At 42.4% G+C, this 27,235-nt stretch overlaps 2 protein-coding genes across 9 annotated transcripts in view; one reads left to right on the top strand and one right to left on the bottom strand.

Moving 5' to 3' along the window:
• Nucleotides 1–24,375, top strand: part of Tet (tet methylcytosine dioxygenase-like) — a 58,136-nt gene extending 33,761 nt beyond the window's left edge. For 6 of the 8 annotated variants that reach the window (XM_089083162.1, XM_089083163.1, XM_089083159.1 and 3 more), the window contains exons 4-12: nucleotides 5,557–5,787; nucleotides 10,249–10,486; nucleotides 10,726–10,958; nucleotides 11,133–13,824; nucleotides 14,101–14,276; nucleotides 14,406–14,759; nucleotides 14,832–15,059; nucleotides 15,222–15,376; nucleotides 15,535–24,375. In XM_089083162.1, coding sequence (XP_088939288.1) covers nucleotides 5,557–5,787; nucleotides 10,249–10,486; nucleotides 10,726–10,958; nucleotides 11,133–13,824; nucleotides 14,101–14,276; nucleotides 14,406–14,759; nucleotides 14,832–15,059; nucleotides 15,222–15,376; nucleotides 15,535–18,151 — 6,924 coding nt within the window. In that variant the 3' untranslated portion in view covers nucleotides 18,152–24,375. Of the gene's footprint in view, nucleotides 1–1,293; nucleotides 1,945–5,556; nucleotides 5,788–10,248; nucleotides 10,487–10,725; nucleotides 10,959–11,132; nucleotides 13,825–14,100; nucleotides 14,277–14,405; nucleotides 14,760–14,831; nucleotides 15,060–15,221; nucleotides 15,377–15,534 lie in introns of those variants that run through there. The other 2 variants (XR_016140850.1, XM_089083166.1) reach the window with 2 other exon arrangements.
• A 161-nt stretch (nucleotides 24,376–24,536) lies between these two features.
• LOC105434142 (uncharacterized) lies at nucleotides 24,537–26,487 on the bottom strand. Its single transcript, XM_011649773.3, has 3 exons — nucleotides 26,071–26,487; nucleotides 25,410–26,001; nucleotides 24,537–24,772 (listed from the first exon to the last, which is right to left on the bottom strand). Exons 2-3 carry the CDS (start codon nucleotides 25,972–25,974, stop codon nucleotides 24,585–24,587), a joined length of 753 nt encoding a protein of 250 aa, XP_011648075.2. The 5' UTR covers nucleotides 25,975–26,001; nucleotides 26,071–26,487; the 3' UTR covers nucleotides 24,537–24,584.
• Between the last annotated feature and the right edge of the window lie 748 nt (nucleotides 26,488–27,235).

The following is a 27,235-nucleotide window of genomic DNA, read 5'->3' as shown; positions in this document are numbered from 1 at the left end:
GGGACACGTCATTCTGCCGATGCTTGAAGCGTGTATTTCTTTTTTCGTAAAATACTCCGACGTTCTTTCCCCTCTTATGGCTCGTGTAAGTACTACTACTATGGGGTTTAGTCTGTTTATGCTCGTGAATAAAACGCGGTAAAATTGTCAGATGTAATATCGCGTATTATTGAATTATATCATGGATTAGATAGTTTGGTGTCGTAATTGTTCTGATGAGAACTTATGAAAGTGGTCCCAATCCGGCAAGATTTTGGGCGACATAGATTTTGGATTAATAAATACCATTCGATTTATCATCCAAAATAAACATGTAATCGAATCAAAACTGATCATGATGTTGATTCTATGACCATCATGTTGATGCTCTAACTCCTTCTTTTAATAGGCCTGTTTCTTTTTGGCCGAACTGATTGTATTAGATCATAGTTTATCTTTCTTTCTTACATTGGAAGAAGAAAGATGAACTCTGAACTAGTGCAGCCAGTTGAGCTAAAAAGAACAGACCCATAGTTGAGGAAACATGGGAAACGGTTAAAAATGTTCATTAGTTAGTTGGGAACGCCAGACTAAGAACCCCGGAGAAAAACAAAAGCACAGAAAGAGAGGGAGTGGAAGGACACGAGGAAGAGCGCGGGTGGGAGGGGGGTTCGTGTAAATCGACACGAACGTGCACGAGCATTTCCGAGCTGTTCTACATGGAAGAAACGGCGTCGTGTCTTTGCTGCACGATGGTGTAAACCGTTGAAGCTTGTTTACACGTTTGAGAATGTCCCCAAGTGGAGGAGAAGCGATTGACACAGCGGTCAACGTGATGGTTAAAGGAAGGGTTGGAGACCCGACTTTAGGAACCGCTTTTAACCCCTCGATAAGAATTATGAAGCAGTCAAGCTGACCCCCTGTCTTACGCATTAATCCTCTTTGGCTTATTGAAGAGACCACCCGCGGAGAAAATGGTAACAGGGAGTGAGAAAGAGAGAGAGAGAGAGAGAGAGAGAGAGAGAGAGAGAGAGAGAGACCATTTGATATCAGGGTGAAAGACATCGTATATCGAGAGGCCACTCTCGACAAACCTCTTAGGAGGAATATTCGTAGTCAAACCTGACTTCCGGTCGTGCCGCCGTGGCAGGAATCGGCGCGTCGCGAGGAGACGCAGGAATTCGTGATATCGCGCCGCGATAACGCGCGCGACGCGGCGGCCCCCAGTGGGGGGCGGGGGGGAGGGGGGAGGGGGGAGGGTAGGGTTAAGGGGAGGGCGAATCGTGGGAGAGAAACAACGAGGCACAACCGCGCACACCCACACGCGCGATTGCGCGCCTGTGCTCGTGCCCGCGTTCGCGAACGCGAGAGAAAGAGAGACAGAGTGAGCCGAAGAGGGAGCACGCGGAAAGGTGGGAACGCAGTCGGCGAGAGCGCGAAGAGGCGCGAGAGGAAGAGGAAGAGGCAAGAAAGAGAGGGCGGGGAGAGAAGGGATGCGGAGCAAGAGGGATTGCGCGAGGGGTAGGGAGAGGGTACCGGAGGAAAAGGGAGAGGCGTCTCATGGGAGTTATTCGGCGGATCGCTCCGCGACCAGAGTGATCTCTCGTGAGTGTTGGAGGGCGATCGATTCGATCGGTAGAGTTGAACGAGTTTCGGAGCGTGCTTCGGTTTATTGTATTCGGCGCGGATCCTCTCCGGTGGGAAGTAGTTTCTCGGCACGAGGTCGTCTCTCCCTCCGGCATGCGGCTGTCGTTGCCGCGATAAATCCGGAAGAGGAATCACGAGGTGCGCGCGCGGGGAATAAACATAGACGAGAAAGACGGCATATGTACCTACACGACGTAACTCGTACGGAGTCAAGTGCAAGTGATCCAATTCGAGTTTCAAGTGCTTCCCAAACGAGATTTCAGAGAAGATCGAGCGCGTTAGCGAAGCGTTAGACTGCAAGAACGTCATCGCGAGGAAGTGAGTCTCTCTCTCTCTCTCTCTCTCTCTCTCTCTCTCTCTCCTTCTCTCTTTTCTTTCAATCAATTTTCTATCAATTGCACGAGGAGGATTTTTCTTTTTTCATAGAATTTTTCTTAGAGTCGTGCGCAATTATGGCACGTGTTCGGCTCCGCCAGCAGCGGCGTTCCCGCTTTTCTCGACCGGCCGGCGAGACCCGAAGAGTTTTAGTTTCAAACCGCTTTTTTGTTTACTCCTGTTAACCAAATCGAGAAATCGACAAGAACAAAAAGTCATGTGTAAGGAATCTGGTGGTAGTTTCGTCATCGACCTCGGACGGCCAGCCGGTATTTATATTTTCGAAGAGGTTCGAACTCGAACGATAGATTACGATGTCGTAATACGATTCCTCCCGGGTGCCGTGTCGTCGAAGAAACAGAAACCGGATGATTCATAAAAAACTCGATCCACTCATGCGTGTGATGTCAATCGATAGCTTATGTTTTTTTTTTTTCTCTCTTCGATACCACACGTAGCTCCGTTATCTGTAGTCTAAGAAACGGACGATTGAAAATCGAGCGGATTCGAGCTCTGAAGCTCTGTCGCTCGAATCAGCGCTCAGCCCGCGCATACGTGGGTTACGTTTACCTTTATACTTCAGAGTTCAGACATCAAGCAAAGTTGTCAAAGTTGATCCGATTCGTTTCAATTCCTGCGTAAATCTCCCCGCAAGGATAGTCACCGTGGGAGTGTATGTTATAATTCTAATGCTGCACAGTATGCGTAGTACGCAGATTATATAAGACAACGCCGACTGTGGTATCTACGTAACGGGGCTCTCGCGCGTCAAGGACCAGAGAGCCGAGCGTGAAACTCGACTTCACGAGCCGCACACTCCGCCGGAGTTACGCAAGCCAGGCATTCGTCTATCGTGATCGCGGAATTTAGGTCAAACGACGTGTCCTCCGCTGCACTATCGGCAGCCCGACGAAACGTCACGAATTTTTCTCGTCTGTTAACTTTTTTAAGCACCTCCCGTAGCCGCGCGCGCGCGCGCGCGCGCGCACTCGCACTTGCACTCGCGAGCGCGCAAATCAGGCGGCGATCAAGGTGATCTATAAAATGGAGAAAAATGAAATGCGTTGACCTGCGAGTAATGCGATCGATCGAGCGAAGCTGCTCGTATGAGACGCGTGTGCTCAGAGAATAATAAAATATTCGCCGGCTTGTCGGAGAAGCGCGCTATTTACCGGGGAAAAATTCGCTGGGATTTGATAGGATTATCCGGAATTCGGAACTTTGCGAATTTGTTCTTGAGAAAAAGGTTTCTTGTTTTTTTCTCTCTCCAGTTAATCGCCGACTCGTTATCTATGCGCGACAAAAGTTAAAAATTTATCGGCGTGTCCTCGGATGATGTCTTCAAAATAAGCTGCTGTACAAAACGTCGTGCAGCATGCGTGGAATAGAATTGTTCGTGCGATGAAACACGAGTGTCGCATGTACCTACTTATACTTTCATTTGGCTTAAGTCAACAAAATGTGAATCATCGCCGAGTGGAATGGCCGACGCTGACGTTGAAATCGGTTGGCGGCGGTCGGTCAATGCCCACGCGGCGGCCACGTGGTTTGACAGAAACTTCACGCCCGATTATTTCCAGAGTGCTCGCGCCGGAATACGAGCCTCGTGGTAATTGGCAATCCAAATCTGTCAACGTTTGCAGTAATGTCGAGCCGATTATCGTTGTGACGATAACGAAAGTATCGCGATCAACGGGCGACGTTCGATATTTTGTTTGACCGAGAGATGTTTTTCATGATGTGGCAACACATTGATGAAAATTAAGCGGGTGTTTTCTCCTTCCTCTCTCCGAATCTTGAGGATCGTTCACGCGCCGGTGATCCTGGATAATTGGCTACTCGCCCAGCCTGCATCTGCAACGGGGAGATCAATCGCAATAAGATTTAAAATAAGTATGCGATGAGAGAGAGCAACAGCTAATCCAAACCGATTTCCTAAAAAAGGTCAGTCTTCTTGTCTAGTATTCACTGGTAAATGATTGACGTTTCAAAGAATCCATCATTCTCCTCTGGATATATTCATTGAGGAGGATTTATCGATCGTGATCAACTCCGCATACTTGGACGAGGGATAAAAGCAGAGCTCTTCAAGAGTTTTTTTTTTTCTCCGTTCTTTTTCTTTTCTTCCTGTATTTATTTTTACAAGCGATGGACCTTATTGACTATTTATAACATAGGAAATTTCGGATGAAAGGAATTTTAACGGCGATTGTTAGAGAGATTAATTGTTTCCGATGTTTTACTAAAAAAAAAAAAAAATTAAATTAAAAAAAATACGAAAAATAAGTGTTAAGTGATATCTTTTTCATGTTGGAATTTATGTAAGTGGGAATTTTGAAATGTTGAAATGCATCTCGGTGGGTGACAAACGTTTCGTAAGGAACTCTCCTTGCGAGCTCAGCATAGGTCCGACTCGACGACGTCCTGTCTATTTATAAATCGATGCATAATATAATGCGTATGTTTGACGTGTAATCACGTGTCGCATGTCAAAGTGTAAAGGCAATTTTGACGCTTGACGGCCTCGCGCCTTGAAAAATCGGCTGCGTCATAGCCAGCCAAATCTGTGAAGGGAGAGAGACATTCATAGGGGAAAACAGTGACCAGCTTATAGCTCGGTTGACGATGCTTGTTGAACTATGGAAACCGTTTCAGCCGCCTCGGCCTACTTAAGCTCGTGTCGTTATTTTTAGCATTAGGGTCACCACCGCCATATAGCTAACTCTAGTACCATCCTTTCTTCCTACGATTCGAGACGAAAGTCTAACTTTCTCAATTCTTCGCGACTCGATCGTTTTTATGATGTCAATTTTGATCAAATCCAGTCGGAATTCGATCGAAATTGCGTTTCGATTAAGAAGTTCGATTCGAAACGATGGAAGATCAATTGACTCGGCTGTAGAATTAATAAATCTTTAAAGTTTAGATTAGATTTCAGACGGGATTTTGTTGTAATGTACCTTGCACCTTCTGTTTGTTCGTTTTACATTTGTTTCAAGTTGTAAAATTTCTTTCCGAGATGGAGGACTTCTTTACGAAGTCTATTTGTACGCGTAACGTAGACGTGATAACGTTTGTGGTGATTACGATCGTTGCATGCATTGTCGTCCGAATCAGCTCAATAGACTAGACTTAGATATTTGCGATATTTTCTGGTATTAATTTCTTTTTATTTTAATCATATATTTTATCATTGTATTATCTTCGTAACGTTATAATGCTATTTTTTTTTTTTATAATATAATTTGAACGTTTAATGACTTGAGACAAACAGTAATAATAAATAGGTTCTCCTTCGATACTTATTATTATTAAAAATTTATGTTATTCAGAATTTCGACATTTTTTTGTGAGAAAGATCTCGAAGAAGAAGATCATAATAAGCTGATTCGGGATAACGAACGGACGAGAGATTCGACTGACGGACGCGAAATATATACGCGAACATATATTTGAGAGCAAGAATAAAAGACGCGTTATACAAATCGAACTTTGTTCTTTCCGACACCGTCTAATATACGATCTCACAAAAGATTCCCTTTACGTTTATTGCAGAGTTACCGGAAGATCGCACGGCAGGTCAGCACACCTGATAGCGCACCAGCCGGTCTTGGTAGTCCGCAGGGTGGTATTGGTGGTTTGCAGCAACAGCATCAGCAACAGACGCAACAATCGTTGCACCAGCCAGATCCCATGCAGCAGACCAAGGACAATCTTAATCCCGCGGCGAACCAACAAACGGGCGCCCTCAGAAACGGTAACCCGCCACCACCTGTCGTATCTATGGTGAGTTTCTAAACCTCCCCGTTAAAATTATTGAAAATTTCGCGTCGAGAGTGATCGATTTCCTCTCATCGTTCTTCGTGTTATAATTCGCTATTACGATAAAAAAAAAAAAAAAAAAAGAAATTAAATTAAGCATACAAAGTACGCCTAAGATGTGCGCCTGAATGAATATTTTGGCGCCGGCGTTAAGAAATTGCGAAATTCTCGATATTTACGCGATATTTACGAAGCTCGCCTTACGATTGGACCGGTTGGATCATGCAAAGACAGTTTTAACGTTTTCGTGGAGCGACGTCGCTCGCGACGGTCCATGACTGCAAAGGAATCGACTGCCGAAATAGCGGCGTAACATGGAGGGCAAGGGTAGACTACCGGCAGACAGTGAGTGCGGGGGCGGTGACCGGCCGCCAACGCGAATCAATACCCGCAGGAACAGGAACCACCGACCTACCGAGAGAGACGGAGAGAGAGAGAGAGAGAGAGAGAGAGAGAGAGAGAGAGAGGGGGGGGCGGAGGGGGAGGGAAGAAGGGGAAAGAGGAGAACGACGTATCCCAGGGACGAAAGGAGAGAAAGAGAGAAGCGATGAAAAGCGAGGGGTATCAAGAGATGGAGCAGGAGTAACGATACGATAGAAGTCGGAGAGGGTGGCCGCCTCGCGTCGCAGGGGTACGTCGCTAGGGGTACTGCTAGATCACCTCCCCCCCGACTCGTATGTAGAGATTTATCTTTAATGGATTCCGCCTCGTTTTCTTCGGCTGTCGATCGTAATATTTTAATCATCTTCACCGTCCCTCGTCTTCGCGAAAAAAACGCGGAGAACAAGAGAGTAGAGGATTTTTTTTTTAAGTAATCGCGAGCACTAAGTATAAACTCGATGATAAATGAGTCATCCCTGCTGTCTAACGGGACACGTGAAACCGCCCTCCACGTGCGTATTCTTTAATGAAATAAATGAATCGATGTATATCGGGGAGTGTGTGGGATATCGCACATCACGTCGACACGTCGCGTCGATAAATTCGTAACCTTGCAACCGAAGTCCGATATATTTTTTTTATCGCTTTTTTTTTTTTTTTATCGTCACGATTTACTCTCTATTTATAATACATTACGTAATACTTGCAATACACGTCTTATCGTGTCATCACTGAAAGTTTTTTTCTACAATTGAGAAATCATCATTAAGATCAATATATATATATATATATATATTGTCAATATATATTGGATTTTGTTTGCAACTTCCGGATCGATTTCAAAGATTTTGTAATATCCGTTGAGATTGTCTTTCTTCTTAAAATAAAATTTTGTTTTACGTGTCATCAAAAGTAAATTGCCCGAAGGGATAGAAACCTCAAAGGGTTTGGGATTCGGAGAAGCATGATTCTATATGCACACGGGGGGCTAAAATGCCTTAATACGTGAATTTGCACGCCAGGGGGTATATTTTGAGTAACCAGTCACGATGCGCGAATATTTGGACAGCACGCGCTCTGAATGTAAGCCCCACGTGCAGCTTTATATGCGCTGGGGCATTTGTGATCGTACGAGATCATCTTGTGTACAATCACTTGTGAAAAGGGATTCGTGCTCCTTGGTGTGCTACTTGGCGTCCAACTGAAACATGAGAGACATGGCAAAGGACGTCGCAGTTGGAAGATCGAATTGAAAATTGCAATCAAGTCTCAGCGCCGAGACAAATCGTTCAATCACGATCTATTATTAGTTGGCTGAATCGAAGTTGCAATCAATCGGAACGTTGCTGTAAACAGCCAGTCTTAATTTGCATTAACGATACCGTTTCACAAGGCGAAATGTTTTATGTTGAAAAAAAATGCGTGCGCGCACGGAGAAAACTGGTTTTGCTGATAAATCTAAAAATTTCGCCAGATACAGATACAGCCTTGAAAATAATTTTGTTGTATCATCAGGACGTTTAACAATGATAATAATACTGCAAAAATGTTTAATCTTCCAACAACCAATTTAAACGTTCATACCTAATAATTTTGAAAATCTCTAACAAAATTGTTTTCTGATCTGGCGAAATTTTTAGATTTGCCAACAAACAAACAACTGTTCTCTCCGTGCAGAAAATTTGTCTGTCGTTGACGCGTTATCGCAATTGCAAATATCGGTATCGTATCCAGGAGGGCACGATAAACCTACACACGCGCATCACCGGGCATCACGAAATGTATGTATAATTCCCGTCCGCGTGTCGTCGTTCCCTTTCCGCGTTGCATTCAAACGCGGGGCGTTCTCATTGATGACTACGCCCAGCGTTAATTGTGCATTTCGCGCGTTTAAACGCGGCTGTATCCGAACCGTACGCAAACACGTTCAGTGTCGCGCGCGACACGATAATTGCTAATGCCGCGGCGATAAAGGAATCAACGTACGGCCGTATTCGTCGGAGCGGCCAATTATGCAATAAACCGAAACCGCGAAATGCCGCCGTTCGCTCGTCGGCGGTGCGCAAATTGCGAATTGCGTTCCCGCCACCGCGTACATGCGGTTTAGCCGCACGCGATCGCCCAGAGCGAAGCGAGAGGGACGAACGACACCTGTTCGTGCGCATCATCTCGTCTCCCTTCCTCTCTCTCTCCCTCCCACCTTCTCGGCGTTGAAAATTCTTTTCACAAGATTTCGAGATAAGAGTCCCCGAGAGACACGTGTCTCGTATACCGATTACCCGACGGTGGTTGTAAGCGCGATTGAACACACCGTCACAGTGGTAAGACCCAGTAGAAGACAGGAGGGGTGGGTGAAAAGTGGTCGGCAAACTCTCTCCCGCAGGGTATCCGCCGGAAGGGCAACTTGGCTCCCGAGGGTCATGTTTGGGTGCTGTCACAGAACGTTCCGTTTTATCACGCCGAGGTCTTAGCTTGTCCTAGGTCACGATGCCACGAGAACGGAAGGATTTTCTCCCCCGAGGGAGCGAAAGCGCGGACGCGCGCGCGCGCGCGCGCATACATACAGACCCACAAGTATGTGCCTAAGGTGAAAGAGAAGGAGGATGATACCGTGGAATCCCATGCCACGCTTGGCGAGGCGCCCAGCTCCTCGACGCTATCAGGGCCTCGACCACAAACACCGATTCACGGCCACTATGAGGGTTCTTAAAGAGAAGGAGAGGAAGAAAGAGGGGGGGGGGGGGAGAGAGAGAGAGAGAGAGAGAGAGAGAGAATGAGCGAAGGAGAGAGGACGGAGGAAGGAGAGAAGGACGACGTTCCAAGCTTCCAGATAGACGACTCTCGGGACGATCGAACGTTCGGCACGAGCCGTTTGTTTCAATAGCTCGTACGCGATAACGCATTAAATGCGTCAGACTCGCGCCGTATACCACTTGCTTTCTTTCCGAGGTGGAGGGGAAAATGTTGTAAACTGTTGCATCTTTTGTATTTATACAAACGTGAGTCCTAGATCCTATCTGCGAGCGCACCTACTTCGCGAGCTTCATCAAGCTCGCTTTTGTATTTTGAAGCCGAGTGTGGGGATCTCACTCGACCTCGGGGGGGGGGGGGGAGTCGCTCGCATGGAAAACTCGATAACCAAGCGCCAATTTAACGAAAGATGAAGCTGCCACGGCTCTTCTCGACTGACAAAAGCTTCAGGTTTGGATCTGCCTGACAATCCGGATATTTCCTTCGTCCAAAGATCAGAACGTCACCTTAAGGTCACGAGCGTGCGTCGAAACGCGCACGTTTTACGGAACGCAATCGCTGCCTGCGAAAGCGAATGACAAAAGATAGGCCGTGGTAAACGGACGGACGGACGGACGGACGGACGGACGGACGGACGGACGGACGGACGGACGGACGGACGGACGGACGGACGGACGGACGGACGGACGGACGGACGGACGGACGGACGGACGGACGGACGGACGGACGGACGAACCAATCGTCCTCTGACTCCCGCTTCTCGTTTTGCACAAAAGTTTTACAGTCTGGCTGCGAGGTTGCCGGCTCTCGTCTCTCCTTTGCCTCGCATCGCTGCGGACGGTTCCTCTCCGCCTCGCCATGCTTCGATACGTTCTTTTTTTCCCCTTCGACGCCCGTCGCTCCAGCCCCGCTCGCCCCCTCGACTCCTTTCTCGTTCTATCTCATTGACAGAGAACGCGAGACAGGGAGGCAAAGCCGGGTGGAGAACGACCGGGTGAAAATAAATGAAAGTGAACTCGCATAGCTCCATTTTTTTTACACGCCCGGCACATCATTTTATCCCGGAGGATATTGCTATTATCGTCGTTATTTATTACATGATAAAATACTTTTGAAGAAAATATACACGGGAATTATATCTACAAGTTTGAAACAACAAAGTATGAACGACGAGATAAAAATGACATCTTTGGCAATAAAGATCTCTCCGCTTAAACTCGGGCCTTCGATTCTCGACAAAGAAAATCACACCCTCTGAAGAAAACGAGGCTGAACGATTTTTCTTATGTGCAGTCACCCGGAGTGATGCCGTTTTATGGGGATTCCGGCGCTGGTTTCCGTCCCGCGACTGGATTTGGAAATACAGTTTGGCATCAGGGAGTTGGACCGGTTGGCGCCGTCGCGGTCGAAACGTCACCGGCACCATGGCCACCTCAACAGTTCATTCAGCAGATTCCCGCGCCAAATCAACTGGAGGAGTTAAGGTATCACGCTCAATACGGCGCCGCGGCACCTTATCATCCTCAGCCAGGTGAGTGCAAACGAGATAATAGCGACACAACCCGACAACACTTGCGAAATAACAAAGACTGCGAGACTCTGAGAACCATTTCATTTATTTCTCTACATCAAAAATTTTATATAAAAAATTTCTCGAATATTTTTGGAAATATTTTTTTAAACCATCGTATAAGTTGAACATACTTGAGACAGATTTTTGCTTTGTGTTACGTTACATGAGAACATCGCGTGTTAATTTCAATGTTACAGTTTCGTATCAGCAGCAAACGTTTATAACGACGGATCAGTCCGCGTTTCAACGAGCCGGGGCGACGGGACAATATGCCATCACGGGGCAACCTTCACCGTTGGCCGCTGTTGGAGGACAGACGGTTTCGACGCCTCAGAGGCAGCTAAATGGACAATTTGTAGATCCCGCGGCTACAGCTAATCAATCGGTTGCCTACGAACGGCAGGATTATGTGAATGGCTATCAACAACCAGTAAGTGTGTGTTTCATAATGGACAGGCTATAACTAACATTTACGTTTCGTTACACGCGCGGATTCAATTCTCACAATTGTCTCGTGTTTGCTCCTATTTTGATAGCCGTTCTAAAGAATCGTATGAAGCATTTGCAACCAACGCTACACGTCGCAAAACGGGCCTTCTTGCAGGACGTGACGATGGCACCACCTCCGTCGACAACTCCGACAAGTCGCAGCAGCTCGGTGCACATGGATAGTCAGCAACAGCAGCAACAAGGAGGCCCGCAACAGGCACCGCAGCAGCAACAACAGCAAACTGCCGCAGATACTCAAGTAAAGGGATTCGCGACGATTGCCGCCAGCAACGTGTCGGGAAACGAGATGCCTGGGTATCCACTTCAACCGGACCCACAGAGTTTACACAACTCTAACGGGTATCCAGGCTATGTGGAAATGGGTCAGCAATCAGCACAGAACCAATGGCAAATGGTTCCGCAGCAACAACAGCGACACCATCAACAAACGCAAATGCAACAGCCGGTGGTCGATAATAGTCAACGACACGTATGGTCAGACACAAGCGGAAAGATGAACAGCAATGTTAATAGTAACATGAATTGGCAGGAGGGAACGATGCAGCATCCGCAAAAGCCTCCACCGCAGCAACAGCAACAAAATATGCAAGGCAATATGAAGACACAAATGGAACAACAACAAACTCAAATACAACAATCGGAACTGCCAAGACCAGCGAGTCATATGAGCTGGGAGACTGGAAGCGTGAAGGAACCGCAAACCCCACAGTCGTGGTCCGAGAACGCTGACAACCAGCAGCAACAAACTCAGGGAAACTGGTCGCAACAGAGTCCGAAGTTGAGGGATCCTCAAAATCCACGACTGACGCCATCCAATCAGCAACAATCATCTCAACATCAAACCTGGCTGCAGCATTCTCCGAAATTGTCAGATCATCAGCACAGTAATGCTCAACAAAATGCGAGGATGACGCCTTCCGCCCAACGTAGCTGGCAGCAGAACAGTCCGGAGATGCAAGGACCTCAGAATCCAAGATTGACGCCTTCTGGACAGCAGATGCAACAACAGCAGCAGCAACAACAACAACAACAGTGGCCGCAGCAGACCAAGGTGGAGCAGAATCCCAGACTCACACCGTCCAATCAAATATCATGGCCCGATACGCCGACTAGTCAACCAAATTGGTCACCAAATAGCATAAAAAGTGATAATAGTCAACAGCCGCAGCAACAGTGGCAAGACTCACAACCTAGTCCGAGACGGACCCCGAGTCATCAATGGCAAAATCAGCTGCCACAGGAAAATAAATTGGATAATCGAATGTCCTGGTCGCCAAATTCTGTGTCGGAGAGTCAACCGAGTTGGGGGCAACAAGCGACGAAGCAGGATATACAAAATTCAGGAGAAAGAATCACGTGGCAGCAACAAACAACAGTGGATGCCGGCAAGCCAAACGGATTTCCGGAAAATCAAGATAATCCGGAAAACAATGTTTATGCTCAATCTAATAGAATGAATCTCACTAGTCGATTGAAATCGATGATTTTGAACAAACAGCAACAACAGCAGCAGCAGCAGCAGCAACAACAACAACAACAACAACAGATGCAGCAACAGCAGCAGCAACAACAACAACAGATGCAGCAACAGCAGCAGCAACAACAACAACAGATGCAGCAGCAGCAGCAACAGATGCAGCAGCAACAGCAGCAACAACAACAACAACAGATGCAGCAGCAGCAGCAGCAGCAGCAACAACAACAACAACAACAACAGATGCAGCAGCAGCAGCAACATCAGCAAACTCATCAACATCATCAGATGCAATCGCAACACGTTAATACTAATAATGGGTCCGCTTCAGAGTATCCAACGGACGATCAAATGCACGATGCCCATGAAAACAACGAGAAGATGCAAGAAAAAGACACGGAACATTTTATCAATCAGTCTAATATGATGTCAATGACGCAACCTAATGAAAACTTGACCGGTAATTTTTTATCGCATAGCCACCACCCTCGGGTAGATAATTTATCCGACGGTGGTGGCTTATGGGAATGGACGGAAGGAGGACACAATCATAATAATAATAATATGAATAATAAAGACGATGGTAATTCTATGTTAACTGACAATGGAATGACAGTTCTCGAAAGTTTTATGAAATTTGCCGCGGAAAATAAGAGTCAATCATGTAACAAAGACAAGGATCAACATTCCTGGGAGGCAGAAGGGAAAAGCAATGAAGATCAAGACATCGATGACAAATCTTTCCAACAAAGACTATGTATGGATCAAATTGAGGACACATCTTTCGAAGGATCTCGGAAGATATCTGATAATGACGGAATAAAAAATGATAACCTGGATTTTCTGAAAACGACGAACGCTGTCGATCATTTATCTTCTCAAGATATTAATAAACTCGATTCTGATCGTATAATCAAACAAGAGAACATCGAAGATCATAATTATGTTCACGATACGTCCAACATTGTCGAGAATGAAGAAGAAAAAGAGATTACGCGAGATTATAAATTTCGCGGTGATGGTGGACCTGCGAGAGTATCGCCGGGGACCGGTTCGTGGTGTTGTCGAAGAGGCGGGACCGAACAGCCGACTCCTGAACACCTAAAAGACGGCTGTTGTCAAGGTCTCCAAACCAAGGACGAAATATTGGCCGATTCACCGGAAAAATCCGAAGTAAAGAACGAAGGACCACACAGTCCGCGTACCCCAACTACGACCACTGTGACCACAAAATTGCAAGATCACTTGGACAAACTGAAGAACAATGTCAGGACGGAAGTGCCGGATTGCAACTGCTTCCCCGCCGATAAATGTGAGTTACAATTACATATTCCATATTACACTAATATTGAGAGAGTACACTAACCACGAAAACACACGGAAGAAAATTATAAACGTGCTAATACATTTTGCCAATAACTACACCGACCGGTTATGCGTCCCGAAATCGGATTTTCCCGGAGGAAAATATACTCTATTCGCAAAGGCGTATCTACTACACACGCGAAATAAATGTTTCCGCTTCCGTTGCTCCCTTTCGTGTTTATGTGTCAGTCATTTGTAAAATAAATTGTGGTTCAACCACAAGGTCCGCCAGAGCCTGGTTCGTACTACACTCATCTTGGGGCGGCTGCAAGCCTGCCTGACCTTCGGAATGATCTCGAACGAAGAACCGGCCTTAAGGGCGACGCGATAAGATTCGAAAAGGTCGTTTATACTGGCAAGGAGGGCAAAACCACACAAGGGTGTCCTATGGCCAAATGGGTAAGTTGTTTTTCCAAAATAGAATTGGGTAGCTAATAATGATTAAAAATAATATTAGGAAAGAAATACCTTATATCAATAATATTTGCTTTTTTTTTTACTTATGTGAAATTATTGATAATTTACTAGATTATCCGACGATCCGGTATCGACGAGAAGATCTTAACTGTGGTGAAGCATCGTCAAGGCCACAAGTGTCCAACTGCCTGGATTGTCGTATGTATGGTTGCCTGGGAAGGAGTGCCGACTCACGAAGCAGATCGTATCTATACTCTCTTAAGTCACAAACTCAATCGATTTGGTCTTCCAACCACCAGACGATGCGGTACTAATGAACCGCGGACTTGTGCATGTCAAGGACTCGATCCCGATACTTGCGGCGCCAGCTTTTCGTTTGGTTGTTCCTGGTCAATGTATTACAATGGCTGCAAGTATGCCAGAAGCAAAACCGTCCGAAAATTTCGACTGTCTGTACGATCAGAGGTAAACGATCCGAAAACAATTTGAACGAATAGTAAATCAGTTGCAGGCTGTAACAAAAGAATTGTTTCGCAGGAACAAGAAGTCGAAGAAAGAATGCATGTTCTGGCAACCCTTTTGTCACCTTTGTATCTTAGCCTTGCACCGGAAGCTTTCAATAATCAAACTCAATTCGAGCGGGAAGCGAGCGAATGTCGTTTAGGATTTAAACCAGGTCGACCTTTTTCCGGTGTTACGGCTTGCATTGATTTCTGTGCACACGCCCATCGGGACCTACACAACATGAATAACGGATGTACCGTGGTATGTGAATTCTAAGTTTAATTTAATTCTAAGTTTATATCAATCCACAGTACAGTATACAATTGTTATTTTCTTCACAATATCAAGAAAAAATAAAATTTATTATTTTATAAGCATTACACAACATTTTCAATTTGTAACAAGTGTCTTTATATCTTTCAGGTAGTTACTTTAACAAAGCATCGAACATTATCAAAACCCGAAGACGAACAATTACACGTATTACCTCTTTACATAATGGACGAGACAGATGAATTCGGTTCGAAGGAAGGTCAGGAGAAGAAAATTCGTTCCGGTGCTCTTGAATTTTTAACCAAGTGAGTGTTTCCTAAATATGTGATCATCAGGCAGCTGTTGATTACTATAGACATGAAATATTTTTATATCCATATTATATATATATATATATATATATATATATATATATAATATATATCTTTTTAACAATTGTGTATATGTATGTACTTTTGTTTAGATATCCATGTGAAGTTCGAGTTAGATCAGTACCTCTTCAGCCTTGCAGACGTCATGGTAAGAAAAGGAAAGAAGAAGAACCTGATATTCAGATTAATAAGAAGGATACAGTTAAGATCATGGCGGAAAAAATGGCAGATTCCGGGCGTTCGCCAGGTCACGTGGATTCTTGTAAGCCACAGTCACAATTAACTTTGGAGATGACGCCCATGTTCGAGGGAATTGACGCGCAATTGCAGAGCTCTCAGGTATCATCTACAGTCTTAGATAGTCCAGTATCTATGTATCAAGGATGGGGAACGTATCAAAGTGAGCAACAGTGGAATCGGAATGGCTGGCTAGAACAGCGTAAAGGCAACTGGCTGAATCCATGGGGAGAGTATCCTTCATTTGGTGGTTTAGAAAGAGATATTAAAGTAGATCCAGATAGTACCAGTTTGGATGATATTAGGCCTAGGAGTACTGTTTCTCAAGAAGAGGCCCATCGACCAGGTTCCAGAAATCTACCTAACTCTACAATGGATTCAGCCAGAGGATGTTATGGAAATTCACCTAGAAGTCATCCTGTTTCGCCTCGTTCACATATGAATGTAACGGGAGAGGTATCCTATGGCGCATCACACAGATGTACCATGACGTCTCAAGATCCAAAGATGATCCCGTCAAAAATGTTGGAACATTCGACTATAGAAAATAATTACGATTATCAAATGGCTTCCGGTATGTACGCTGCTTCTATCAACGGGCAAAATGATTGTTCTTCCTCAAAAATTGGCTCTTTCAATTCATCGCTTGGAATGGAGATCGCACATCGGAACACTCCATCTAAAATGAATCAACCAATTTACGCACGCAATACGGGACAAGATTATATCAACAATCAACTGAGATTACCGTCTCCTAAATATACTGGAGATTTTAGTCTACAGAAATACCCGGATGGGATGACACAAAATTATATAGATGCTGAAAACTGTATGAAATCACCATTATTGAGACCACAATCTGAGCAAATAATTACAAATAAAATGCAACATTTTTCTCCATCGAAACAAATACAATCATCCATCCAAAATTCTGGTCATCACAATCAATATTGTGATGGCAATACTTCAAATATATTTTCTTGCATAGACAATAATAAATCTATGGAGGCTCTGAACTCAGGTGTTTTGGGGCATAATTCGTTGCATTTGCCAGAACAGCGAAACGATGCGCAATTCTCATCAAATGATCAGCGAAAATTTACTTATCATGCGCAAAGACAATTGGAACCGAAGCCCTTCATGGGTAGTTACCCTCCATCTTCGTCTTCCGATCAAGTTTCTTGCCCGCAGAATTGGAATATGGCGAATTCGTGGTGTCCTAATCAAATTAAAAATTCACAACAATTCAACGATCAACAAATAAATGATAAAAAAATCTGGATCGGCAAAACTCAAACAAGACCGGACCAAACTAAAACTGCTGCTTGGGAAACACCGTCTGAACCGTCACCATTCCGAGTGCCAAGAGGAAGACCACCTTCGCGAACGATATCCAACCAGAATCCTTCTGCGGAACCCAATGCATATCCAAATTCTTTAACCAGAACATTCTTGAAACCTCCAGAATCTAAACCAACTTTCCCAGATGCTAGCAATTCGGCCCAAAACGGATTTGTATCTAATCAATTAAAAGATAGTTGCACGGAAGATAAATTACGAGACGGATTTTATGACAACAAGCAAGACATGTCCAATTCCAATCCGAATTCTTTAGCATGGACTGAAGAGGTGAAACAGGATTTCCATATGTCTGGTTTGGGTCATCATACTTTTCCTCAATACGGATATCCGACTTATCCGGTATTTGAAAAATCTTACGCAAACTCATGGGAAGGTTATAACTATGGTCATCATCAGTCGTATCAGCCTCCGGAACAATTCTACCAGCAACCAAAGCGCGAAGGTTGCTTCCACTCTTCTCAATATCCGTATCAGGGCCTGAATCCAACGTATCAAGGCTTGAATTCTACTTGGACGAGATGGGATACGCCACGATGGGATATTTACGGGCCACCACCTTATTTCCCGGTTCTACCAGAGCCTCCTCCGAAGGCAGAGCCACTCGGAGAAATAACAGATTATTCCGAGAACGAGGAATGCTTCAAGGATCCACAAATGGGTGGTGTCGCGATCGCTCTTAGTCATGGTAGCGTACTTTTCGAGTGCGCAAAACACGAGATGCACGCCACTACTGCATTAAGAAAGCCCAATCGACTCAATCCGACTAGGATTAGCTTGGTATTCTATCAACATCGCAATCTAAATAGACCCAGACATGGTTGGGATGAGTGGGAGGAAAAGATGCGACTGCGAAAATTGGGTATTACGACATCGACCAGCGGTTCATCCGTGTCAACCAACTCCTCGACTCCAACCACCGCGACAAGTCCCGGTAGTACGACGAACGAGAAAACGATGCCACTTCCACCACTTTCGCACATTCCAAATGTTCCTAGCTCACAGTTCATGATGAGATCACCTACTTATACCACGATGACTTGGACGACGCTCTTTCCGATGCACCCGTGCATGATAACTGGACCGTATCAAGAAGGCGGTGCAATTGGATGAGTCGAGGTCGGACGGTACAGCTTCGATCGTCGATGACCGAAGCTTGTATCGAGATATGCCATCACCAAAAATTAAATCGTCCGAGGGATCCGAGATGTAAGATCCTGAGGAAGAATCGCGACGAATCCGATCAAGGATGAAATAACGGGACGGCGATTTTACCATGAGAGGCTTTATATTGTTATTATCGTTATAGTTAGTTATTCCGAAAAACGAGAAACACACACTTTGCACTGCCATTTTTCTATTTCGAGTTTTACGCAAGATTTAAACATAGCAACAAAAACGTGCTTGAAGAAAGTCTCGCCGGGTGTGATCGCATCACCCTTCGTCGGGGCTCGCGTTTTATACTGACTTTTTACTGAGTTGAACTCGAAAAGAAGTTCTCGGTAATCGAGGCTACAAAATCGAGACAATGATGATTGATCGAGGCTATTGACGTATCAGGAAAGCTGCGCCTTGCGAAGACTTTGATACGAACATTTTCGTATTCTCTGACCCTGTACACTTTAAGTAATATCGCTACATATAACGATTTCGTGTTGGTAGAATTGTAATCTTACTAGCTAGTCGAAGTCTAGATGATGAATCACGCGATGTCACACGTACACATAAAAGCACACATTAAACGTACATGCACACTCCAAGGTATCCAAGGAAAACTTGCACGACGTGATCTCAGAATTATCGCACCTTTCCAAGACTTCGTGAAAAAAATAGAAGAAAAAAAATCGAACAACTGCATACTGGGCTATGTAAGCACCCGTATAGATGTATACCGATTATTCGAATTAAGTACAATAGAAGCCTTAGGCGTGATGTCATTTTATACTTACATTTTTTATATATTATATAATTATATAATTATTTATATATCTCATATATAATGTCGTTTAATTAATATTATATCTCATAATGTTTTAATTAAATTAGTGTCATAATATTTTATCAATCAACGACGATATTTCTGATATCGATAATGCTCTAATTAAAATTCGAATCCGACGCTTTCGAGTTGTAATAAATCTTCTTTTCGAATCTATCGAAGTCAAGAGGAAGGGGGCCGATAGTTTCGAGAACGCTTTTTTTTTTTTTTTTTTTTTGTATTCGTTAGTCGAACAATTTTTCGCCAAGGTCAAAGCACAATCCTAAAGACGACGACACACGACACAATGATCTCAAATCTTTAAATTAATTAAATGATATGTAATGTATATCTCTGATTTCTAGCCTTTGTATATTTCGCTTCTTATTCTCGTATTTATTTACGTGTTTGTACTCATAGCTAAGTACTAAGTACAGTTAATTCAAGTGGCATGCGATATAATACTAACCACGCGTCCTTCGGGTCGGCTGAGTACAAAGCATTTATCTAACAATCACATGACGTGTAGGTAGGGGTGTATCTAATGGTCGGCGGTATGTGCTGGATACGCCAGGTGTTGTCTTCGTCAACTTGACGTTCTTCCCTTACTACTTATTCCACCTCGAGATCTTTTCTATTCAAACCGGCGAAAAATTACACTTAGTCAGTAAAGTGTAACTTTACGCTGGCTTGTCGTTCGCAGTAAAATTTATTCAAGAAAATTTAATAAATGTATCAGGATGATGACGGTGCAGTTAATTTTTCGTATTCAAAAGATTAATTCAATTCAATTCAAAAGATTAATAGTTTTTCAATATATTTGATGTCTTATTTACGACAAAAGAGATAAAAATGGCGAGAAATTGATTCATTGATTCATCGAAAAGGAATTCGATCGAGTTTTCCGAGATTTTTGGGCGTTGTTATTGAAAATAAGCAAAAAGATTTGATTTGTGATTTTATAGTCATCTTCTTTATTGTCCTCAATTTTATTTGTATATATTAATCGTTTTTTAATCTAAGCCTGTTGCGCACGACAAAATTAAGACCAAGGCGAAAGGTTTGCTGATGATTCTTCGAGATCCAGGTTCTGGATCCGGTTACGGTTTATAGTGATATACGGCTAGCTTTTTAAAACACCTATTGTCATAAAGAATTGTTTGAATATCGGTGGGATTGTTGTCTCTTTACCTCCAGCAGCAAACTAAAATAAATTTTTATACTGCCGCGATTAGACTTCCCGCTGCTTGTGATTAATGTGGCGAAAGCAAATCGCCTTAATATAACAGTCGTATTGAGAAATATAATGTAAGCATATCCAGGCTCTTTCGCTTCCGAGATAGAAATTTTCAGATCTTCAGATCTAATCTCCCGTTATGTTCTCTAAATTGTCGATATTTCTATATTCCCTTTCTATATTCCCGTTAACTGATCTCTAATAGTCTTGACGATGTCTCTTTTATGTCTTTCTCGTTTGACGATGGCTTTTATGCTTTCCATATTTTTATGCTATTGAAACTTGAATCTTTTTCAGAAGAAGAACAGATGTGCAAAAGGACTCCCTTTCGTTTATCATATCCTTTGTCGAGAGTCTGGAATGTCGCGTGGGGATACTTTGCATACCACCGAGCCAAGAGCGTGAAAGATTGATCCTTGAGTAAGGATCGGGTCGATAAATAAAATGGTGAAACTTTCCAAGAAGCAGTTTTCGCTACTGGATAATTCATCGAGTACGTTCAGCGACGGCAGAGTTGCAACGTAGCTACGTAATAAGCTACCCTGTCGCGGAAGGATCGACCAGGGAAAAGTACGCTCGAAACGCTACGAGCGGCGAAACGTTCAGCAGGATTAGTAGCCGAGAAGCTCCACTTATTTATTTATTTACGCTACGACGACGTCTGTTCGCGACATCCCTTAAATAGGCGTAGCACGATTTTTAAGGCGCAAAATTTTGTATTTTAGCTCATAACGAGGAGTAATTCGGAGGCGGGCTTTTGATTTTAGGCTCGCGTTCACCGAGTCGAGTCCTACCCTTTCCTTTTGCATTTGCGTCCACAAGTCGGTGGAATGAAAAAAGAAAGAAGCAAGACGCGACCAACCCTCGCCTACTGGAGTATTATAGGAATCATTAATATATTATCATTCATTAGTTATCGCATGTAATAGTAATAGTGATAATAATAGTAATAGTAATATCGGCAACAGTAATAACTAGTAATATAATCTAATTTAATGTATATTATATATTTATTAATTAAGTTTGAGAACACATGTGGTGTACCGTTGTACCGTTTTTTTCTATTTTCGACGAGCTGGCGGCTCGACTTTAGGTTGAGATTGTCTGACTTTTCCCGTGCACCGGTCGATCGATGTTTTTTTCTTATTAACACGAAAGAATTCCAATATCGTCACGTCGATTTTGCTCGAATTGCTCGAAACGGCCTCACAAATTTCAATCGGCGGGGATAAAAAAAAGTAATTAATCGATCTATCCCTCCTTTTTTTTTTTTTTATTTTTTATTTTCTGTCGCGTCGTCTCGCTTTGTGCGGTTCGCGGTTTCACTCGGAGTTTTAAAAAGAAAAAAAGAAAAGGAAATAAAAGGGGAATCTTCGCGGTCGCGATCGAGTGAGCGATTCGTTAAGGAAAATCATGCTCCCCGACGGGGACGTGCGGGAATGTCGCGATGCGTCTCATATTTAAAAATTCAACCAAGTCGCTAAGTCCATCCCCTCTAAAGGAAGATAAAGAACGATGGAAATAACGCGTCTCTGTTCTCGCTAAGCTGAGTTCGCCACTAGCTTCTTCTCTTCACGTGATAGAAATGCGTATATACGGTAACGGCAAACGGGAACAATTTTTTTCAAGCGCGAACACTCGTTTTCTTTCGCTTCGCACGCATACACCGATCCATCTTCTAGATAACAACAAAGGCGGCAATGAGAGTACAATGTAGAATAGGCATCGGGCCCCCGATGGCTTTTTCTCTTCTTTCCTTTTTTTTTTTCTCTCTTATTACGCGGTAAGATGCTATCCTCCACTTCGTATTCCGCAGAAATGACAATACAATAAGCGCCGATATCTAGTATCGAGTTTCAATTCGAGTGGGAGCGTTTTTTTTTCGGAGCCAGCGGGTGTCGCGGGACCTTGGGAGGGTGCCACCCACCCTCTCCCCCTTCCGGTTTCACGTCGCAACTTGGATCGTGTTCTCGAAATTGCGACGAGGAAAACTACGAACGAGTTCTCGCGACGCCCGATGCACCCCGCGCGCGACCGCGAAAGGAAAATCAAAATTCCACGTCGACTTCGGAAAACAAATGTACATTTATTGTTATAGCCACGTAACGAAACACATCTCGAAACACCATTTGTACTTGATAACTTCCAGCCGTTCTAACAAAGTATACCGAGAAAAATCGTTGTTCTTGCTGAGAAACAGACAAAAGAAAAGAAACTTTTTTAGAAACTCGGAAATTATACAGTTCGACGATGCCAAAATAGTATTAAACGATTATAAGAGGGGCGTTTGTAATAACAATAATCGATGTTCACGGAGGACGAAGTAACGGATTGTCCGAAGTACAGGTTGATATCCGCAACGACAGTTCGGACGCGGTTTTATATCTCGATTGCTGATGCAAATCTGAAGTTAAAAATGAAGCTAAAAGCGTTTCCCAGATATAAAATTAATATTCTTGATAAAAAAAAAAAGTTTCGCTCAATAAAAACGGCAGGTCGAGACACTTGGACGAGATTCTTCGGGACGGCGAATCGTTGCGTAGATCCCTGTATAAGGAAGAAAAAGAAATCCGAAATCTGATCAACAGAAGGATTAGCAAAAAAGAGGGGGGAGGGAGGGGGGTGAGAGGGGGTTACGATCGAGGGTAGAACGACGGCGGGTTAAAGAAAGAAATAAACGTTGAAGAGTGTATTTTTTCTTCCAATGCCAAAAAGATGCCATTTTGTTTTGTACGAAAAAACCAGCGAGAAAATCCAGAAAAAAAGAGAGCGAAAGAGAGAGAGAGAGAGAGGAACGGACGAAAGAGAGAGAGGTGCGAGAGCAATTTTTTAAATAGTTTGTAGCATGCGTATGGATGTGTAATCATAAAGAAATATAAAAAAAAAAAAAAGAAAATAAAGCGAAGTGCGAAGCGGCCAAGTCGATGTGTATGTCCTGCGTGATCGGCTTACGCACCTTATCGTCATCATTGATTCGATTGATGGTTCGACGAGTAAACGGGGCGAGACGCCGTTTACTCAAATTGCAATCGTTTTCCTCAATCGTGCGAATTTCAACGGACGGGACTTAGCGACCGTTCGTTAACAGATCCGGACGGCTGCTTGCACCAACATCACCCGTTTGATCATCACCCGATTGAACTTGAATAGCTTCTTCTTCTTCTTCTTCTTCTTCTTCACCTTTGTGGATTATGGATATCGTTCGGTAGAAAAAAAGCGAAAGTGTCTGGAAAGAAAGAAAAAAATGGCGGTACCGGTCGAGATTTAATATTAAACCGGTTTTGTTGGTGGAATTCAGGCTGGATCTGGGAATACATGCGGAGCCGTGAGGCGTGGCGTTACGTATACACCGACCGCGTATATGTGTATATATATTTTTGGATAAAGCCACGAGAAGAAATTTTAAATCGAAATTCGGGCGGGAACGAGCGAGAAACGTGATTATATCTCTCGGCGGACTTGCAGCTTCTCGCAAAATTGGCGAGACATTCTTCCTGAGAGCAAAAAATAGAGAGAGAGGGAGAGAGAGAGAGAGACCGATAGAGTGAGAGAATGAGAGAGTGAAAGAGAGAGTAAAAGAGCAATCGAGAGAACTTTCACGTACGTCGCTTCCCCCCCAAATGTATTTATGAATATTTATTTACGCGAAGAATGGAAGAAAATTTAATATATTGATGATTAAAGAGGCGATCGTAAGGTATAAGTGTAAGTTTTCTAAGAGCCATAAAACATTTGTAAAGCACTTTTGCGCGCGTCAGTCGCGGCACAAGTTCGGAATGTAGAAGACAGCGAAAGCAATGGTATAAAAAAAGAAAAAAAATTTCGTGAGTACGAGAAAGATAAAACGGGGAGTACGAGAAAGATAAAACGGGGAACGATTCAATAATAAATTTCGTTCAGGATACGCGGACGTGTCCACTTAAGATTGAAGTATGCTTAGAGTACGGTAGTGAGTATAATGATATACATAAGTAATAAAATAAAAATGATTTTAGCTATCGATGATTATTATCAATGTAAGAATACATTTAGACAAAGATATGTGGTAAGACAGATGTAATTGTCCTTTGTGAATATACATAAGAGAGAAATGAAAAATACAAAAAACTTTTATGAGTACAATTGCGTTATCTTTATTCTCAATGTAATTAAAATTCTCCCGTAACAAATTTGAATAAACTATAACGGACCGTTATGTAATACTATATTTAAAACATTTAATAACTACTATAAAATTATAAAAATATTAAATGTAACACGTAAATATATCAAAAGTCAATAAATAAGATTTTCATTTTTTATTAAGTAATTCTATATAATACACTTAACGATTAATTCAGTTTTCCTTCCCAGTCAAATGGTGACCTTGGTTGCGAAATAGTCTCCTTCTTAATATTCTCTTTCATTTCAAAAATTATATGCCTGATGGCTGGTATCCAATAACGGCAAACTTGTCCATATCGCGTCACAAGATGAGTTTGAATTCGGTCCGCTTTTTCCAAATCTTTATTTATCAATGCTAAAAATAAATATATTTTCATATGTCAGATGGACATGTATATGCATATATTTGTATAAATAAAATTATATATTTCACACTATTGATGAGTCTCTATGAATAGCGAACTGTGAATCATGAAATATAAATAATAAATAAATCATACATAGTCTGACTAGTTTTAGAATTTATTATTCTGAATATTGTCAATTCTCAAATTTCTTAGGAACCTTTCGAGGAATCTTTAAATCTGTGTGGAGACTGATTCTTTTTTCTTAGAAAGAAACAAAGACACTTTGAAATTTTTTTAAGTGGATGTCTATGTGAATCAATTGTTTTTTATAAAGTTAATCTATATCAAAAAACAGGTAACTTTTTTATCTGAAACATTTTTTCTTCATACCATTTCTTCAAAAGTTACGAGCATCTAAATTTTGGATTAAAAGAATTTGATTAAATTGGAATATTAGAAATTTATTGGATCAAAGAATGACAAAAAATGATAAAAAATCTTATTAGTTCATGTTCCATTATGCTTATAAACGAACTTATAACTAGATACAAGAAATTTAAAGAAATTAGAATTAAACAAGAAAATTGTTATTGACAAACTATTATTACAAATATAGTTAATAATATATGCAAAGATTATTGTTACCTCTTGACATATTCAAAATAAGTTTCTGTACTTTATCATCTATGTTGTCTGCACGCCAATCAGAAGCCATATTATCTAGCCGTTTTCGTATCTCTTTATCCTTAGTCTTTTCCATATTTTGCAGTGTTATCATAGTTATCAGATTTGTCAAGACCTCTTTCAAAGCATCATCTTTATTAAAATCTGGTATCGATGTATCTTCTGAAAGGTCTTTATCCATAGGAGCCAGAAGAGGCTTATGAGGTGCTGTGGAAATTGTACATGGAATGGGTAACGTTTCTGTTGAAGGTGGCAAATGGCTAGTCTTCACTTGTTCTGGAGAAGACACTTGTTCTGGAAATAACGGAAACGATACTCTTTTGTTCAAGAGTCTCCTGGTAGACGTCCCAGATGAATTATGCTGCGAGGACAATGCCCAATCTGGTGGATCGTTCCATCCAGGATCATGAGTAGGCGGTAATGAGTTTTGAGTAGAAACTGTATTGCTCGACGTGGACCAGAACGAGGCACTGGATGAGGCACTAGACGAGATATTGGATGAGTCAGACGTTCGTTCTGTTTCCATGTTTATAGGTTAAGGTCATTCAAACATCTGCAAAAGGAAAAGATCGAATTTTACGCAAATCACTTTCACCTCGGCGTATGTACGGAATAACATTACAAGTGGGATTCTATATTGTCGATCATTTCAAGATGCACATCTCGTTCGCCAAACATTAATTAGATCGAGGACACCAAGACTCGGTCTCCCCTCAATTCCAGGAACGACTATATGGTTCCTTTTCATGGTTGCCACCTTTCCGATTGTCAACTGGAGACTTCGACTTTTAGTATTTTTTTGGAATCTCTAGCAGAAAGGTTATTTTTAATGACTTTTTTAGGCATAATATAATAAAAATTAGAATGTAAATATACTGAATACATCAATAAAGCTGATCTTTGTTAGAGTGTGAAAGCTAGACAGTTCCTTTTATAAGAGATGATTGGATCTTACCATCTATTATCTATATATATCTTATCATCATTATCTCATCTTGTTTTTTTTAGCTGAACTTCTTGCTCGTTTTCTTTCCTCTTTATCTCTCTCTCTACGTTGGAGAAAAAAAGAAAAGAAATAAACGGTACAAAAAGTTCAGCTAAAAAGAATAGACCTTATGAGTAACTTAATCAACCGATTAAATTTACAAATTATCAAAATTTAAAACCAATCACTCTTAATCTAATTTTTTAATTATTTTAAATTAAAGGTGTTATTTAATTATTATTAAAATATATTTATAAGATTATTTAATAAATAAATCGTAATTTGCTGCAAATAGACAAAAAGAATAATACATATGATCAATTTTAGCAAATATTGCAATTATTGCAGTTATTAAATTTAATCAATTGATTAAATTAATCGTAAGTTGTGAGACCGGCTCTTAAGGTACTTTCCAACAAGAAAGAAGTTGCGTTTACGAAACTCGTTATCAGCGCTATTTGTTATTAGTATTGTCGAGGAGCTAATGGATAGCACTAATCAAACATTATCACGACATTATTGTCGGTAGCATTTTACATCATAACTTCGCTGTATATCAATGTTGTCACTTTCAAAGTAGTATTGATAACATTAATGATTTGTTAGAAACCTTTAGTGGAATGGACATATCTTTTCTCGTCTTGTGAACATTTTTGAATTGCCGGTTACGCCTGTATTTTTCCTCTGGAATAAGACAGGTATCAATAAAATGAAAGAAAAAGAAAATAGCGTTAGCGTTTGCGAGTTCTACAAAGCGGTAGCAAGCGATAGTATTATCTTAGCTCCAGCTAAACAGAGTAGC

Source organism: Pogonomyrmex barbatus, unplaced genomic scaffold (assembly GCF_055798465.1).
Source record: "Pogonomyrmex barbatus isolate J1 unplaced genomic scaffold, ASM5579846v1 scaffold7, whole genome shotgun sequence".
NCBI lineage: Eukaryota > Metazoa > Arthropoda > Insecta > Hymenoptera > Formicidae > Pogonomyrmex > Pogonomyrmex barbatus.
Note: the sequence above shows the minus strand (reverse complement) of the source record. Positions and strands in the feature narration are given on the sequence as shown.